Genomic DNA, 18,490 nt, shown 5'->3' on the forward strand with positions numbered 1-18,490 from the left:
GTCACAAAACTTTTGTTTAGCAAACTCTACCATCAACGTTTCTTTCCTAACAACGTAGGCTGGCTGAGGGCACTCCATACGTATCTCCTGTACCAATCTGCTCACAAAACATCAGTGGAAAAAAAACATTAAAAGGCTTAGGAACATCTCATCTAAAGGAATCAATCAGCCAAGCGCTCTCCTTATGTGCTAGCAGGTGGTGATGCATCCTTGCCACCCTAACTGTTCGTTTTATCTTGAGAACCCCTTTTTATTCCACCTATTCCTCTCTATCACCCTCAAGCAGCCTTGGCTGGGTTCACACTTGGTGACAATCACCCTGCATCAGAGTTGGCCCCTCGATCAGCGGCCGGGGGGCACTGCTGATTCAAGCCAGCAGTGCTCTGCTCTCAGTGACTCGAATCCACTGGCCGTGCTCCTCCTCCCACCTCTGCAGGTAGGGGCCCATGTGCCTGTGGACTGTTTCCCTTCCCTGTGGAACGAGCCACCAGCATCAATTCTGCACCTGCAAACTGGTCTGAGGAAGGAAAAAGCTGTCTGGGAGCAGGTGGATGGGGAGAGGTGCAAGAGGAAGCGCATGGCTTTTCTCAGGTGCCCAAAACTTTCAGGGGAAGAAACACTGTCTCACAGGTGAGGTGAAATCATAATTGGTGCTCAGCCCTGAAACCCCTCACAGCCTCCCAGTTCAAGTGGCCAGGACCACCAGCTTGAGGGTTTGGGCTTGGCTGCAATTCCCAGCCCAAATCACCAAGAGGGGATCCACGAGCTGAAAGATGCATGAAGAAATAGATCTTCATGCATGGCTGGGGAAGCAAATAAAGAGGGGAGGAAAAAATAGGCGTGAAACAACTCAATAAATTCTGCAGCAAAAGCAGCCGATGCCAACAACCGCCTTCCCTGCCCACAGGCTGCCTGCTCGGTCCCAGCCCCCTGCCTGCGTTGCTGTCTTTTGCGGGGCTTTTGTTTCTTGCCTCTGTTTCTTCACGTGCCAAAAATAGCCTGTAGGATTCAGACGTGAGGTTGTGCGTGGGAAGGGAGGAGATGTGATTGCTGCCATCCAGCTGTGGCCTTCTCCTGGGCGCCTTTGTTCTCCTGCCTGGCCCCTGCCTGGTCCCGCAACGCGCGCAGGTTTCTTTTCTGTGTGGAAAGTTTGAAGGTCATCAATACATTGATTTTTCCCTTCACGTGGGACCTCTCTGTCACTCCTTGGGCTGTGGATCTTACGTTTTTTGAACTGATTTTTGTTCTTCTTTCTGAGTAAAGGAGGGAAGAGGGGAAGAGAGGGTAATGAGTACATGGGGCACATCAGCAGGACTGGCGCAGGGGGCCACGGATGAGCAGCAGCAGAGGGAAGGAGCAGCACGGTCACCTGCTGGGAGAGGGGCTTGCATGGCTCTAGACACACTGAGTTCATCGGAGACTATATTTTTGTATTTGCTTACTATAAGAAATGAGATTTTGTGTTTTGGGGTTTTTTTTCCCTGAAAAAATGTTTGGATACCAGTCCCCAAGTGGGGTCTCGTAAGCTCGTGCCTGAGCTCAGAGCTGCCAGGCAGCAGGAGCTGGAGGATATCTGTCCATGACTTCTCAAAGCACCACCTGGGTTCAAGGAAGCTCCCTTGCAAACTTCAGTGGTTTTCCACAATGTGCCAAAGACCACTATTTCTTTTTCATTTGTTTTTTTTTCCCCATTCCAACTGCTGTGTTTGGGGACGGGGAGTCAGGGTCCAGCCCTCCTGCCCTCGATCCTCCAGCTTGGGCTGCACATTGAGCGCAGCACGTCTCTACCAAAGAGTTAAAAATACCAAGTGTGCAGGAGAGGTCTTGTCCAAGCGGTAGACCAAAGGAAATCCTGTCACCACACCTAATCTCCAGGAAAAAAAACCCAACAAAAACCAAACATGCACCAACAAAAAAAAAAATCTCAAACAGGCAGGAAGTCATTTATCTACAGCAACCTGATAATGCAGCAGAGAACAGCTAGTTCTCCATAAAGTATCCTTGTTAATGGAGTGCAAACACAGCTTGAGGGATGGAAATGCATCTCCTTCCCCTAGGACCAAGTGCCCTCCCTGTCACAGGGCCAGCTGATGATGGGAGCAACAGCCCAAGTGCCAGCACCACTATTTAAACCAGTATCCCCACCAGCGTTCTATAAATCAGAGGGTGGATGATGCAGCCAGGGGCATTTTGAGCAAATCAGGGATGCCCAGAGCAAGGACTGGCTTCGCTTTCGCAGTGGAAACTAAGGAAGCAGCACCAAGAGCTAAGAAGCAATTTTTATCCTCCTTTATTTGTTGAAAATGTTAAAAAACTGTTCAAAATAAAAACATGTTAGAAAAGTGGAACTTGCATAAGTAGTTACAGTAAATAAACTTACATGACAAAGATAAACTGGAAGGCAGCTGACACAACATCCATCTAAAGACAGACTCACTGGAACCTATTTACAAAGCACTGTAAACAAAGTAAATATGGAAACATTGCTGTCCATCCGGCATGGCTTCTTTTCCTTTTTATTTTATTTTCTTGTCTTTTTTGGCGTCTAGCTCTTGACAAATGCTTAATCCAAAACGTCCCAGTGTGCCCCCTCATCACATTACTTCTTACAAACATGCATATGTACACAGCACAGGTTTCAACTAAATCGAAGGGCATCAGGGAAACAATTCTACCCTCTTCTCAGAGTGTAAATGGCTCTTGGTTTGCTTCCTTGCACTGGCTGCACTTCACAAGCTCACTCCCCAGCCCATCTTTGGGCCGGCAGCTGGCCCGGACAGTGCTGGGGTGTCTGGGCACGGCCTTCCAGAACAGCGGCATGAGCTGCTCAGCGTGCAGCAAAGGTTGTTATCCTGGAAAACAACTAACCTGCACAGCAGGGCCTGACTGCCGACCACAGCGCTCAGCTGCTCACCTGGGCAGGGATGGGGAGAGCTGCCACCCAGCTGGGATGCGCTGCAGATGGCAAATGTAGCCAGTACAAAAAAGACCTCTATTTTGTCCTGTAAAGAACTTAAAGTTTCTTTTTCTTTTTACACTCTTTTTGACGTTTTTGAGTCTAGCTCTCCCCATACACCATTTGCTACGTTCTGGCTAAACTTCAGTTGCAAGGACGGAGTTTTAAGTATTGCCTTTGTGATGTCCTTCATGACCAACATAACAGCTGTACCGAGCTGCAGTGTGTCCGCACACCCTGGGACCACGCTGCCCTGTGAGATATGTGAGACTTATCATTACCTTTAACAGAAGTTTACTTTTATAATGCTACTAAGGAAGGAAAACATCAGTTCTAAACTAGGATATAACACCAAATAAGATGAAGATAGCTGATACATATGCATGTTGCCTGCGTGCTGTGTTCGAGGAGCTGTGCAGGGATCTGCAAGGGTGTTGCATGTCCTTGCCCCAGAAGCGTTCTAGCTCTTGTCAAATGTCTATGCTTATAAACATAAATACATTTCCTATCCCAAGAGAAAGTTCCTTTCTCCTATCTGAAAGCCCCTTCGGGGCAATGGAGGGAGAACTGGCCATTGGTTACGTTCCTAGTCCTTGGGAAGGAGCGACAGAGAGTCTAACGTGGGCAAAAGGGAGCAGGGAACCAGCACACTTGGGGGTTGTTCTTGTTGTCAAGCAGTGCTTACATTTCATACAGAGAAGAGCATGTCCTGCAAGGGGAAGCACAGCAAAACTATAAACTTATACGATACCTGGACGCTCAATGTGAAAACAAAGCAGGTGGTAGGAGTCATGCATAAGAAAAGGGATGGGGGCAGAACAGCAGTTACCTGTTGTGCTGATCATGAGCTGTCAGGAGGCAGTACTGTGCAACATACCTTCCCATGCGCTCTGACAGGTGCTCCAGATCTGACTTCCCCAAGGAGTTCAAATGTCTTCATGTTAATTGCACATTTTAATCAGTATCAAGGCCACACGGGAACCACAGTATTGCTGGGCTCTAGTTCGCTACAGTCAATTAAAGGGGAAAAAGCAGGTGGATGGAAAAGCTTCCCCAGTTGTGATTATCTGAAGAGAGGAGCATGGTGCTTTTTGGTTTCTGCTCAATGCCACCTCAATAATGTTTTCATTCAATAAATAGGTACCGGTGCTTTTGAAAAGAATGAAAGCATTAAAAAGTGCTTAAGCTTCCTCTAGGAAACTGCTGCCAGACCCTTTGTGAGCAGCAATCACTAGCAGAGTTTGTATTTGCTCCCAGTAGCAGGTACGATGAGGTATTAGTTGCTGCAGATGAATTGTGAATCGTGGACCGCTCGCTTACTGGTTTTTGTGATTGATTGTTTCTGGTTTATTTCCTTACTGGATGGAAGAAAAACTATTTTTTTTTCTCTATGACTTATTGTTTTTGGTAACAAAATTCCCCAAACCAACAAAATAAGGAGCAAGAAGAGGCAAAGGATCCAGTTCCGCTTCCCCAAAAACACCTGAGTTCACACACAACTGCCAGCAGCTTCTGCCCATATTCAGGCAATCAAGGACGACTTGCGCCCCGTGTCCTCCCGACCACACTCGTCCGTTTGCTTTAGCAGCCTTCTAACCAGCTTCTCCAAGTCCTTCCTGGATTTAAGCTCTTCCTCCAAACACTGTTTCATCCTTTTGTTCTCCTGTGAAGTGAAAAATACAGGAATAAAGATGCAGTTAATGCCCAGGCACTTTATGCAATGAGGTGTTTCCACAGGCCTGGCTGCCTGATGGCTCAGAAATGATGAAATACCAGGGACATGTAATGTGTCAGCTTGTGAGGACAAATAACATGGGTTACTCGTGGTTTGATCTGCTCAAGCAGACCCCTACTACCTTACAAATCTCCATGAAAGTCCAAGTGACTTTGAGCAGGCAGAAGCATCCACCTGGGAATCTAACTTTAGCCAAAGCTGGAGGGCTCTTTTCTCAAATTACCTGCTTCAGTTCTTTGACTTCATCTTTCAGTGCGTATACCGTGTCAACAAGGCTCCTGAAAAACATAATGTAATAAAAAGAGCTGGAGAGCAGCAAAACAGCAACAGCATGGGAGCTTTTGGGAGGGAGGCACTGGTGGGGAAGTTTCTTCCAGTTTCTGCTTTGCTCTGCTGCCCACTGCAAGTATCAGGCTGCAGCTGTTGCTGCTCGCCTGGGAAGGGACCCTGGAAACACAGCCCAGGAGCATTTAGAGGCCATCAGTCCAAAATTCAGGGCTCGTTTCTCAAAACTCAAGAAAAATACCTTGTTCTGCAATCTTTATGTTATCAACAAAGGTCTGTGGCTTTGGTTTCCTTGTTTATGCTACTGCAATAAATAACGATGATTTTAAAACTGGAAATGCCTAAGCATCTTTTGTAAATTGGCCTTGATTCCTTGAAGTTATGCTGAAGAAAAACAAACAGGAAAGGAATGCACTGTCTGGGTTAGAAAAGGAGGGGAACAACACAGTCATCCAGACATTGAAGCTATGTAACAGGCTGGGAGCACTCACAGACAGGGTGCCAGACAGGCTCCCGAGGGGTAGCAGCTGCCCAGTATGTTGGTAGTTAAAAAGCCCAAAAGCACCACTTATTTGGTTCTGTCCTCCCTGACCCCATTAACTACATCCGGATAAACTCTGGGACTCGATCTGCCGGCTCGCAGACACAGCACACAGACTCCCAGAGGACTAGAGCCACAACAGAGCAGCTGGGAAAGTGACTCTGTTCTTAAAAAGAGACAAAATAGCAACTGAAATAGCCCAGGGTTCTTGCCAGGACTAAGGCAGCAGTTGGTGACCTGAGCCGTGCTCCTCTCCAGAGATGCAGAAGGGAAGTGCTTTAGTTTTTAGTGTCCTTCCAAAAAGCAACAAAGGAATCTAAGTGGAGAGCAGCTGTGCTTACTTTTCCTCCGTGACAGTCTGGCCGTTGCTTCGTGTTTCCTCTACGATGATTTTCTCTTCCTCGGGAAGAAGGACTTGGGGGATGGAGTCTTTACGGGAGCCTGTGCACAAGAATTACTCATCAGGAGGAAAAAGGGAGACCTCCGATTCTCACATCACTCTGGAGATAACAGCCCTTCTTTTCCCTGCTCTTACGCAAGCCTGGGACTGGCTGGGGTCACGGGGCCTTGAGCAGCCACTGACTACCTGCCACAGTTCAATACGGGCTAACCCGGAGCTAAGGCAGCAAGTGGAAAGTTTTCAAGAGTGCTCATTGCACCTAAAGCTACATCATGACTTATAAATGAAATAATTTGATTAGGGTCAAGAGCTCTCAGAAGAAACGTGGCCTCCCTTATTTAAATGCACCATTATTTGATAATTCAATTATTGAATTCATGTCACCAATAACGATAAATAGTTATATTTCCAGAGTTGAAGATGTTAAATAGGTTCTTACGAAGCAGCTTGTTCTTAAACAGGCAGCTGATTGAGAGATAATATTCATGCTTCCTTTCTAAAGCTATACGCAACCTGAGATTACCATCAGGTTTTCAGTACTGACAGCCACAGGCACTGACTAAGGTTGCTTAATTCCTAACAAGTGCTGGTGAAGTAGCTGTGTCTCATCTGCCCTCCTACCTGCTGCATTCTCTGTGTTTAGAAGAAAAACAATGACAACTAAACCACTAGGCAGATGAAGCTCCCTTATCTTGAAGATTGAACACCACACAGTTTCCTAGCATGAGTCTCGTTGCTATATGATGCAACCATCTGTTGTTTCCCAGAGAGGTTATCAGTGTTGCAGGCAGAATAAGAATTAAATAATCTGGTTACGTGCCCACCTGAGCTGAGAGCTTGCTGGAAGCCTGCCCCGGTACAGTATGCCTCGATCACCTTCAGGATCTGGGCATCTTCTTCCAGCGCAGCGGTACCTGTAAACATTGCAGACAACAGCTATCAAGCAAAGCGCTTTGGCTTCACCTCTCACAGCCTTTGCCCCAAATCCCTTCAGAGAAGGGTGTGCTCTTTCCTTGACTGATATGGGCTCTGGAACTTTGCCTAATTCCCTTTTGAGGTCCTTTACAATGTCCTGTGGCATTGAGTACCATGACTAAATGGCAAAAAAAAGCACTTCTAACTGCTCAGCTCAGCAAAACTCAGGGCATGATGCCTGACTTCAGGTATGGGCAACACCAGGAGATGGGCAGGCAGAGCAGCCCTTCTAGGAGCGGTTTGGTACAGCTGCATCAGAGCACGACTCAGAAACATAAAGTTTTCATTTCCAGCCTTAGCTCAGTGTTGTCTTCTAGAGGGAGACAACTGACCTTCAAGCCGGTCACCACCAATGGGTGACCGTGGCCTTTCCTGTGAAAGCAGCCCTGAGGAGTGCCCCAAGTGGACTTCACGGAGCTGTCAGTACATTCCTCTTGGCAGGTGAACACTGCTGCAGGGATAGGGCCTTTTTTTGTTCCCTGATACCCCATGGAAACAGTTCCAGGACCTGCTGACCAGGTAAGGGGTACGTGCCAGCTCAGACATATTTTGGTGACTGTTGATGTGCGGTTTTACTGCAGCTTTAACTACTTGGAAGTAGTTCCTTGGCTTCATACGCAGAACAAGACCACCCACAACCTGTGACCTTGTGCTAGCAATCACGAGGAAGGTGGCAGCATGTCTGGCAGTCATAAGTGGGAAGGGATCTGTTGGAGGCTGAGGACTGGCACACTTCCAGAAGCCTCCTGTGCTCAGCAGCACATAGCCTTGCTCACAATGTGAGCATCCTTTTCCAGTCTGCATTGTAAGAAAGGCTGTTCTCAAAGTCCCGTGGAGATCACCGAGTACACAGAAACCTCCAAAAATAAGAGAAAAATACAGCACTTACTTTTCCGAATAACAAACTCTTCATCAGATGGTTTTCTCTCAGTTTTTCTTTTTGGAAGAAATTTCTTCATTGTTTTTGGACTTTTGCTGGAATCCTACAGAGAAACAGACTCTTGTGTTTAACCAGAACCAAAAGCAGCACAAACAGCAGAACAGCGCAGCTGAATGCAGCTGTGTTATGCACAACACAAGAGAGAACTACAAAGCAGACAACGACAAAGTTGGGGAAAATGATGCATTTTGCCTTCCCACACGCTACTCCGCTGCTCCCTGAAACAGCACTGGGAATGGCACATGTAGGTCTGGGCCAGGACAAGCTCCTCTAGCAAATTCAACGCTTGGCAAAGATCCTTCAGCCAAAGAATTCAAACACACTCACAGCACTTTAGTCTGCTTACCAGCTCTAGGGTCTTTGTTAGAAAACCCTATAATGTTTTTTATTTCCTTGACTTAATTTGATTTCTAATATGAAACAGTTGGCAAATGACATGGTTTTCAAATATTTCGAAAGTATAAATCCCCTCTTTCCCCCCCACCCTGAGAACAAACAAATACACACAAAGTTAGTGTTTGCTATGACTTCAAAAGTAAGAAACACAAGCTTTTATCTTCTTCAAAGAGTTACAAGTCTTGCTGATTTGGAGAGAATTAGTGTATTAGTAGGTTACATGCAATATGGATTTTAAGCAGGAGAAGAGGTGTGCCAGGAAGTTTAAGTACCATAACACTAAATCCTTCTCAAGAGTTATCTCAAAACATATTTGCCAGTTGCTGTTGACTCTCACGATAAGTTACTGACACAGCCAGGCGAAATTGGGGTCATGCAAGCACGAGAAGCACGAACAGGAACAAGCATTCTCTGCCACGATAAGCCAAAGAGATGTATCTACCCTTACCTTTAAGATATAAGACATCCTCTACAATGAATATGCAAAGAAAGAGAAGATGAGTGTAAGAGATTGATGATTTTATTGACCAAGTCCATTAAATTCACAATTCTAAACCACATTTAAATGTTAGTCTTGTGATTAATGTGGCACACCCTCTGTACTGATTTTAGAGCACTATCAACATGCAAAGGAGCATGGTGTCATGCAACATTGAAAAAATTACTTGTGAAATGCATGGTAAGTGGGCATTAATACACTCTGAACACATCAGAATAGAGAACATGCCTCCTTTGTTAGTAGCAGGTTTCTGTAGATGTTGCTTGTCTAAGAGAACAGTGCTTAAAAACGCAGCATCCCTTGGTGCTAGACAAAGCTGCAGCCACCCCGTGCGCCTGGCTGTCTAAGCCCCAGGTAGCAGCTCGGGGTCTGGCAAAAGTCCTGAATCCTGATGCTATAAAACCCTTCACCTAAGGCAAAGCAGGTAGCTTAAAAAAAAGAAAAAAAAAAGGTAGAAGAAATCATCCGTAAATCACTTTGCTAATCTGGATCCGGACATAGCACTTTACCCACAGCACCTGCTCTGTCATTTGAAATGATTACTGGAAACAGAACAAGGAAAATGACCCAATTTAAATGGAAATAACAAGAGTGCTGTGCAGTACGCAAGCAGGTTCTGGGGTTTCCTGAGCACAGCTAGGTATGAGGAAACACACAAGACTGTGCCATCCCTTCCTACACTACTAGAAGCCAATTAAAGTAACATTGGATGTCTGAAAATCTCTAATCTTTTAATCAAACTCCCCCATTCCCTTCCCTGCAAATAACCTTTGAAATTTGTATTCCTTCATTATATCTTCATTATAAAGAGATGATTTGCACTGCACTCTCAGCGTAGGTTATTTTATGCCCTACTTTTAATTAAAAAAAAAAAAAGAATACAGTGAAATAGGAGTTCTGCTTAGTGGCTGTGCGCCCTGGAGGGAGGGACAAGGCAGATGCAGATTTGTTTGGGCCAACAAGCAAATTTACTTCATATTTGCCATTGCAGGCTCATGTCCATGAGTCCATCCCCTGAGAGGGGAGCTGCCCCCTAGCACAGGCTGGACTGACTGGGTACCAGGCTGTGCCTGCTTGATTCTGCTCCAGCTCTGGTGAACCCATTGGCCCTTAGGTTTCCATCGACATGGCCAGCACAGCCCCATCAAGTAGCGGCTGGTCCCAGTGAGCCTCCTCATCCATCACACTTTCAGCTGCGAGGGGTTTGCCATGGCCAAGCCCTGAGGTGACACTAAGCTTCTCTGCAATTGTCCCAGGTCTGGTCCTACCAGCTGCCTCTGTATCAAAGCAACCACACTTCCACACCTAACACAGGGACATGGCCTGATAAGTTTTTCACTGTCTGAGGACTTTCTAGCCTCCGCAGTGCCTTTGAATGAAGGCTTCTTTCAGTGCTTTTAGTGGCCCTGTGTTTCCACTGTTCCTGGGAAAACCACATTTTTGGCCCTTTAACACCTTGCACGCTACCGTCCCGCCTGCAGCATCATCCCGCCCCTTGGGGCTCCCTGCCTGCTCGGCCTCTAGGGCGAAAACCTCTCTTCCAGTTGGACCGTGGTATTAATGATATCGCTCCATCTGTGGTTTTGGTCTACCTTATGAACAAATATCAGCTTTGCACTATCACACAGAAAAATTTGTCCTCTAATTCTAATCTTTTCCTGTATTTTAATTCACCATGCAAGCAAGAAATGGTTTAATCTACATTAAGGATCTGGATCATGCAAAGATTAAGGGTCATTTCCAGTCTGCTTTGTTGGTTCAATGATTTAATTCCCAAACCAAAATGTGTTGTTTTACAAATTTTAAGAAATAAATGTTAAGAAAATGCCATGAGGCTACCTAAAATCTCTGCCTGGAGTAGCGGACCCACAGCCCCTACAGCGGCTAGGCTTTCCATCCCTGAGGGCTGGGAGGGTGCAAGCCCCCTCCTCATCCCCATCCCTCCCGGGCGGCAATGACACTCCCAGAGCTGCTGTACCAAGAAGGGCAGCTGACTCAGAACCGGAGTGCTCGTTCAGTAAAAGGAAAGTTACCCGTGTTACCGGTGAGTAATCCCAAAAGCTTAATGTGAGATAGGGAAGGAGAACACTGCAGTTACAGCAAGGGGTGAGAATCGGAGCTGGGTTGTATTTTGGGTTTCCCCACGCTGCTTGCTACCTCCCAGGCTTGGGGTTTCTGCAGGGAGAGCAATTCTTGGGGCTTGTGCCTCCCATCAGGGTGCAGGTATGTCAAACACTCAGGCAGGTGGCAAAGGAAGGTTGAGTCCCACACCTGCTGCAGGGAGCCCTGCTCCAGCCACCAAAACACAGGGTGGGAGACACAAGCCCAGCTCCCACCCACAGGTCAGACTAAAGCAGTAGGAGGAGGAGGAGGAGAAGGGGAGGCAGCTTCACCGCTGCACCAATGGGATACGCAAGGCTGTGGGACACCCCACTGCAGGACCAGTGACATCCAGCAGCCACGGGCACCGGCTACAGCAGCCAAGAGCAAACGTTGAGCCTGCCAATACACATGCTTGTGCTTCACTTGCAGCACAAAGCCAAACGCAGCAACAAGCACCCATTGTAGAATCGAGACAGAGTCAGTTCTCTCAACACCCCCACTAACCTAAGCTTCCGTGCCCTCACGATGGGATAATAACCCCAGACACGAGCACTAGGGATTGCCATGAAACCACAGTTCTCTGCAGGCAGGCAGGATGATTACCTCTTTGTAACTCAGTGCTGCTGATGGTCTGAGCGGAGGAGCAGGACGGAGGCAGCTCAAGCTCCAAGGCTTGAGGATTTTGGGAGGTTCCAGAGGCCCACGTATCTGTCCAGCTGAACTAAACGTCTGAGAAAGTAAACGAGATGCAAATGAAGACAGTTAGCCACTAAAAAATGTAGAGAAGCAGAGGGGGATGGACAAGGGTTCACTGTGAAATCCTTTGAGATTTCTAGGTTGCATCAAAAATAAGGCAGGAAACAAGTAAAATGGTACAACCATGACATGGTCAAAAGCAAAACTGCAGGATGGTCCTACAGCTGCACAGATCAGCTCAATAGCAAGGTGCATTGCTGAAACAGAGATATTAGAGAGTGCTGAGGAACCCTGGGCAGCAGAGAGGCTGAGGAGGTGAGACACTTACTGAATGAGCACTCCAGGACTGTGTTTTGGAAACAGTGTTGCACGTCCCTTTGGTCAGCCTTTGCAAGTGGTCAAGCCATTCGTGCAAGTCCTGGCTGGTGCTGCAGGACACTGTGATCCGCTCCATCATGTTCCCTGTGGCAGAGGGGTAAAGAACCATCTTTAGCAAGCAGCAGAGACACAGGTGGAGGATCAAGTGAGCTCAACTCAGCACAGCAGCAAGTGGCTCCTCAGTTTGCACAGTCCAGTGGCTCTGAAAAGGCCAGGGGACAGGTGAGATGAATGTGTGAGGAATTCTTTAACGTTGGAAGTAAGCAAATGCAACATTTCCATGATTAACAGGACACAAAATACCACCTCACACAAATAGCTGCACTGCAGCCAAAGAGCACTGAGCATGAACTGAGTGTGTATAGCTACAAGTAACGAGACAAACTGAAGTGCAAAACTGGAAGGAACATTAGGAAAACTACCTGATGACCAGAGCCAATAATCTGTCAATAAAGGAGGGTGCTCACAACTGCACCTGACAGAACCAGGGCATACACGGCACACAGTGGTGCTACTGGGACCACAACCATCCCTGGCAGGAGATTTGTCCCATATAGAACACTCCAGCCTCCCAAAAGCAGCCCAGCACCAGAAACAGAGCTCAAAGGAGCTGGGAGGAGGTTGCCTCAACCACGAAGGAGATGCTCAGGAACTCCAACCACACACAGTAAAATTAAAAAGAAAAGTGTGGTGCAGTAGTTGGGAGAAAGGAGGACCAGTACCTCCAGTAGCAGCTGCTGTTTGGACTTGGTGGATGGCTTCAGGCAAGGACCACACTAACCTGCGATTTCAAACACGTGCTCATTCCCTTCAGCATCTTCCAGCTTTGTCAGTGTCATTCCTGTTAAAGGCAGCTTTCCCTAGGAGAATTGATGAGGAGTCAGTGTCTGCATCTGCTTCCCAGCAGGCATTGTTCTGCTTGTTTCTGCTGATCCCTTTCTCTTTGGGAATTGCCATTAAAAACTAATTTATGAAGGCTTCAGACTGCAGGAAGAGTCTCCTTTAATGTATGGGTCTAGATTTCCCCGCACAACTAGGGAGAGAAGCCTCTCTGAGAAGAGGCTCCTGTGACAACTGAGTCATCCCTGGCTCATATTCTGCCCTTTCCTTCACTAGGTGCAAACTCTTTTTACAATCAAGTCAGGAGAATGAACTTCCTCTGTTTTTTTCTGAGAGCTTTCCCCATCCCTCCATGTTGCATGCTCACCTCACTCCTGCTGACTGGGTAAAATCTAAAAACCCAGCCAAATCCTTCCAAATCTTTCCTGTCTCCCTCATCACCCTTGTCTACTACAAATGACACATTAGTACGAGAGCATCTTTTCCTGGACAGTACTTACAGTTTCAGACAACTGGAAAAAAGCCAAGCTCTGAACAGTCTGATTACAACCATTCAAATGGTAAAACACAAGAAATGCAGTGTTTTGGGGGGCCTCATGGAGCGGAAATTTTGGCCTCTTTACAGTGGGCTTTATAAAAGTGAAATATTTTCCCGAGATGGCCCAACCCCGAGAGCCAGCTGGTTGGTTGTGTGGGGCAAAACCCTACAGCTGGGTCAGGACACCTTACACATACACACAAAAGTCTTGCGGACAACATGTTCTGAGGGCTGGTTTGTTTTTTTCCACAGCATTCATACTTACCAAATGCTGCTTAGTGAGGTGGCAGGGATAAAGACGCCAAGTATTCTGGCATCCATGGTAAAACCAAGGCCTGGCTGCCAGCCTAGGGCATTTGCATCATAACAGGTGTAAGAGCATAGAGGATTTGAATTTGGTAAGCGTTATCTGATTTCCTTTCTCACACCTAACCTTTGCAACTTCAAATTAAGGATGCCTACCTGATAGATGAACCCACTCATCCGTGGGCTTGCAGACAGCATCAGCAAAACATTTGAAAACAACAAGAAATATCGTTCTTCTTTCTCCTGTGGGGATAAGAATTTAGGTCAGTCCAGTTTGCAATGCGTCACAAGAACTTTTCTCCAGCAAATTTAACCTGGTGCAGCTGGAATCACAGCTTGCAAGAGAACACCTGCAAACCTATTATTTTGGCTTTTTTTTTCTTTACTGCATCTAATTTCTGTACTAGTTTTTCCTGCACACATTTACGTCTGCATCCTGCTAATCCTAACATTACTTACTTCCTCTTCCGATCACTTCGGAATGTCTCAGAAGACTAAGACCTTGCATGCCCCAGCGGTTCACATCCCAAACAAGACTTGAGGAATAGACTCTATAGGGCTTTGTTTTACAGGTCTTCCCTCTCCCCAGAAAAGCTGCTACATCTAGCAAGCAGGTCAGTGGTAGCAGGCATTTTCCTGCATGGCAAACACCAACCATGGCTTTAACACCACATTGCATGTGCACAGTGCTCAGCTCATCTCCGGGTAAAATTATTTATCAGCATTATTTGCGGTGAGAGTAGCTGCTGCCTTGCATCACTGATTCCATAAGGAAGGAGGTATTTGGACACTAAGCCTCTGCCAGGAGAGGGACCATCACACTTACCTCACTTCCCCCAAACTGTACCATAACCTGGGACATGTAGATGATGTTTCCCATAGTTTTTATATCCTCTCCTTCCCAGCGCTGGATGGATTCAGAAAGGATCTGCAGTTCGAGTTGTTTCCTCTTCCTCAGCTCCTGGCATTGCGACTGGGAATTACAACAAAGATCAAGAGCTGAAGAGCAGGCGCAAACTCAAACTGCCCCAATGAAGATGGTTTCACCATTAATGCTCCCACAGCCACGTAGGCTCAGGGCTGGTCACATCAAGGGACCAGCAAGAACTCAGTTTTCACCAGCTGTTTGTTTTATCCAGACCCCTGTTTCTGACAGAAAATTTCCTCCTTTCCAGCTCTTTGACTATCCCTGTCTTCAAAGCGAGAGGCTGCACTGGGTCTAATCTGAAAACACATAATTTTGAACAAGACTGTGTAAGCTTCCTTTGGTTTTGCAACTATTGTGTGATTTGATGGCTCCCTGGGTGTCCAAATTCAATGTTCCCAGGATGTAAATCCATATAAAATCCACTGCAATCCATCAAAACCTGTGCAGAGGCGCCACTGCAAATGACAGCAGCTCCATACTTCCTGCCCTGCTGCCACTCGGGAGCCTCCCTGATCCCACCATGGGGCCACAAATCCATTGCAAGGGGCATCTCTGCCCACCTAACCTCAAATCGGCACCAAACCTTACATCGTGATGACATCAAATTGCTCAGCACCCAAGTACACATTCCAAGTGAAACCATTCATCACTTACGAGCATTCCTAAAGATAAATGACACCCTGTAATTTAACTGAATCATTCCCCTATTATCTACCAGAATAAATGGAAAGGGAGCTGAGTTTCTAAGTAAATGTAACATGATCGCCCCTTCCTGTTTTCTATGAACTTTCTCCTCCTCATCTTTTATCTTCACTGCTAAGCACCGAAAACTTGCATCTGCTGTGCTAAGGAAGGAAGCTGGACCACATCTGGAGTGGTTTTAGTGAAAGGTATTCAGTGGCTACAAAGCGAGAAAGACTATAGCTTTTTGAATAACTGAAAAAAGTTTTTCTGGGTAAAACCTCTGCACATGTGGATGGCTTTTCCCCCTTCATTTTAATCTCACTGCAGGAGGACTTTAAAGGGCGTAGGTAACGGAGCTCACAGAAATAGGTTTGTTACCTCTGACTCATCCCTTCACTGCCTCTTGCTCCGTTCCCCACCGATGGCTGTGGCACCCGGTGCCACAAATTATCTGCAATGCAGTCAAAGCCTCCTGATGCCCGAGGAGAAAATCTCAACAAAATCAAGAGCTGCTCAACAGGATCAGTGGGGTTGAGGCAAGATGCCTAGGTTAAACTTTCACAGATCATGTGAATGAGTAAGGGGTGGTCCCGACTCAGGTGGCAAATGATTAGGGTATGGAGGCAAAAGGAGATAAAAGGAATTCTGACACCACCACTACCCACATGTGGTTTTTACAGTGGAGAAGAAAGCCAGGTACTCTGTTTCTGCTGCTGAGACCACAAAGCCAGCACGTAACGGCTGAAACACGCAGCCAGTGGGACAGCTCTAGCCTTGAAACTTGAAAATAAGATTCTCTATAACCCATCTTTTCCATTCCAAAAGGCCTTTCTTTTTTTTTTTTTTTCTAATGAGGAGAAAAATGTCAGGCTTGACTCATTCTTCAAGAAATGCAGCTCTGAAATGGAGTGCTCTATTTTAAGAACTGCCACCTACCACAAGGGACTTGAAGGATGTGATGGCTTTCAAAACCTCTTCGTGATCCGCATGCGCCTCCTAGTGAAGGGAGAGAAAAATCCTTCAGCCAGCAGCAGCACTGGGCAGCACCCACTGTCCCATCGCACCCAGGGCTGCAGAGCTGGCAGGGTGCTGGGGGATATTGGGCTCAGGCAGCATGGGCTGCAGGAGAGGGACAAACCCCCCAGGTATCTTGCCCACCACCCTGTTCAGTGTGACATGGTTTAAAGCAGCGACACAATTCTTCGATACCAATTTAACGAGTGTAAAGGGGCCACAGCGAAAGCAGATATGATTTTACTTTGAAAAATTCAGCTTGCAAAGGAAATAAATCAAAACAGGCAGAGGTGCGGGGTGGATTTCTGGTTTCACCTTCAGGAAGGTGAAGGAGATGGCATTGGCATGCAAAGTATTCCAACTACTGTCCCATTTAGGGTGCAGTTTCCATGAGCATCAATGGGAGATTCAGCTCTGAGTTTAAGGGAGGGCACGGCTGACCACAGAGCTCTTAGGCCCGGGAGTGGAAACAGGATGCTGCCCCTTATCTCTGACTGTAGCTGCTTTCTGCTGCTCTCCCAGCACCTCCTTCTGGGCATCTAAGGCCCTGCATCATAAGATCTTCATCATCCAGACCCCGTGTCAAACAAATCCTAAGGTGCCCAGGTTGTGATGGAGCTGTCCCTGCGGCTGTCTGGGATCGCTCACCTCTGAATCTAGGACAAGGGCTGCCCTAAACACACCTGTCCCATCACCAGCCATACAGCAGTGCAGGGAATGCTCTGGTATACACCCACACTGCATCAATCTACCTTGCATACATCCATACTCTTCCCACGGCATCGCAACTTAAACCTCAGCCCTTCTGTTTCATGCAACAAAACCCCCCCACTCAGCTTACAAACTAGAAGAAACAGCTGATGTGTGTGTTCCCAGATCCACTGCAGACCACATACAGCATCCAGCAAAGAGCACGCTGTCTCAGTACGGGCATGGTGGCTGCAGCCAAGCTCAGCTCAGTCCCTGCAGCTCAGCTACGCCAGGTGACAGCAGGACAGGGGCACCTCAGGTCTGCAGTGCACCTAGAGGGCAGGCTCTTACACCCTCTCCTACGCAGAAAAAAACCCTGGCTCAAGCACAGAGGTTTTAATCCTCTGGCTGGGATGCGGATTTGAATGCTCATGGCTAAGCATGCTGAGTAATTAACTGGTAATCAATACTGGAAGAAGGGAAAAGCAAACCTGCTTAAAAATAGACCTTTACTTCTGTTTTCTTCACCTTCTTGCATCACCCCCGAGGTCCGCATCCCCGTGGCTGGAGTGCACCAGCAAGTGAGTAGCAGAGCTCCAGCAGCAGAGCTCTTTAGAGTCCCCAGGTGGAGAAATGTCCTAAAGCAGATCTGCCACTCACCAAGGAAATCTCTATCCCCTTTCACCACTCTCCCTGCTCACAAGCACTTGCTCCTCTGCCCCCATGTCTGCTGGCTGCCAGATCGAGGTCTGCCTGTGTGGCTCTGCCTCCACCCAGGAGCATAAGCTGTGTGTGAGGGGTGGGGATGGGCCTGCAAACTGCAGGAGTGAGCAGCAAGGGATGGGAATCTCACAAAGTAATAATAAAAATACTGATTTTAAAAATACTTGCTGTGCAAATAAATACTGCTTGTAGTCAGACCCCGAACTCAGCTTTTATAAAGCTTGTGCTGAAACTGGCCCGTCTTCGAGGAAGGGCTGTGGTAAAGAGCAGGCAAAGCCTTCCCACAACATCCTCCAGATTCCACCGCTTTCCCACACTTTATCTGAAAAGCTGATAATGTCCCATGGAAGCGAACACCTCCTTGGATCGGTGGCAAGTACTTTTAGCAATGTGGTGCTCAAATACCAAGGGGCAGAGGTACCTCTTGCAGCTCAGGGGGGCAGCTCTTGCAGCACCAAGGGGCACAGCCTGCCCAGCAGTCTCGCATCCCACCTACCTCCATGTGCCGCTCCAGCTCTTGCAGCAGCGTCACATATTTATCCAGCCTCAGGAAGGGTTTGCTAAGGCTCGTGGTTAAGATGAGGATGCCTGGGTTTGCCGCACCCTGGCTCTCCATGAACTTCTCCAGCTCATCACTATAAATAGAGACAACAACAACAACAAGGGCTCGCCACCGCTGAGGGCTGTGTTTTGATGCCTCCCACGCTCTCCTGACGGCTGCTCCAAGCCATGCTGCTTTTAAGGCAGCTCAGCCTCCCCTCCCAGCACCCGCTGCTGCGAATCCAGCAAGGCAGGCAGGGAGCTGTGAGCTTCCAGCTGATCCAGACCCCGCTCCCCTGGTGATGCAGGGGAAGCTGCTGCGT

General features: G+C 47.4%; 1 protein-coding gene across 3 annotated transcripts in view; it reads right to left on the bottom strand.

Moving 5' to 3' along the window:
• Positions 1-4,142: 4,142 nt before the first annotated feature.
• Positions 4,143-18,490, bottom strand: part of ARHGEF6 (Rac/Cdc42 guanine nucleotide exchange factor 6) — a 37,592-nt gene continuing 23,244 nt past the window's right edge. For 2 of the 3 annotated variants that reach the window (XM_069868016.1, XM_069868018.1), the window contains 13 exons: positions 18,124-18,262; positions 16,137-16,196; positions 14,415-14,561; positions 13,745-13,831; positions 12,686-12,764; positions 11,855-11,988; positions 11,434-11,559; positions 8,677-8,697; positions 7,782-7,875; positions 6,742-6,831; positions 5,859-5,958; positions 4,915-4,969; positions 4,143-4,619 (listed from right to left, as the gene is read on the bottom strand). In XM_069868016.1, coding sequence (XP_069724117.1) covers positions 4,479-4,619; positions 4,915-4,969; positions 5,859-5,958; positions 6,742-6,831; positions 7,782-7,875; positions 8,677-8,697; positions 11,434-11,559; positions 11,855-11,988; positions 12,686-12,764; positions 13,745-13,831; positions 14,415-14,561; positions 16,137-16,196; positions 18,124-18,262 — 1,273 coding nt within the window. In that variant the 3' untranslated portion in view covers positions 4,143-4,478. The remainder of the gene's footprint in view (positions 4,620-4,914; positions 4,970-5,858; positions 5,959-6,741; positions 6,832-7,781; positions 7,876-8,676; positions 8,698-11,433; positions 11,560-11,854; positions 11,989-12,685; positions 12,765-13,744; positions 13,832-14,414; positions 14,562-16,136; positions 16,197-18,123; positions 18,263-18,490) is intronic. The other variant, XM_069868017.1, reaches the window with a different exon arrangement.

The sequence above is a fragment of the Phaenicophaeus curvirostris genome, chromosome 13, assembly GCF_032191515.1.
Source record: "Phaenicophaeus curvirostris isolate KB17595 chromosome 13, BPBGC_Pcur_1.0, whole genome shotgun sequence".
In the NCBI taxonomy this organism is placed as follows: domain Eukaryota; kingdom Metazoa; phylum Chordata; class Aves; order Cuculiformes; family Cuculidae; genus Phaenicophaeus; species Phaenicophaeus curvirostris.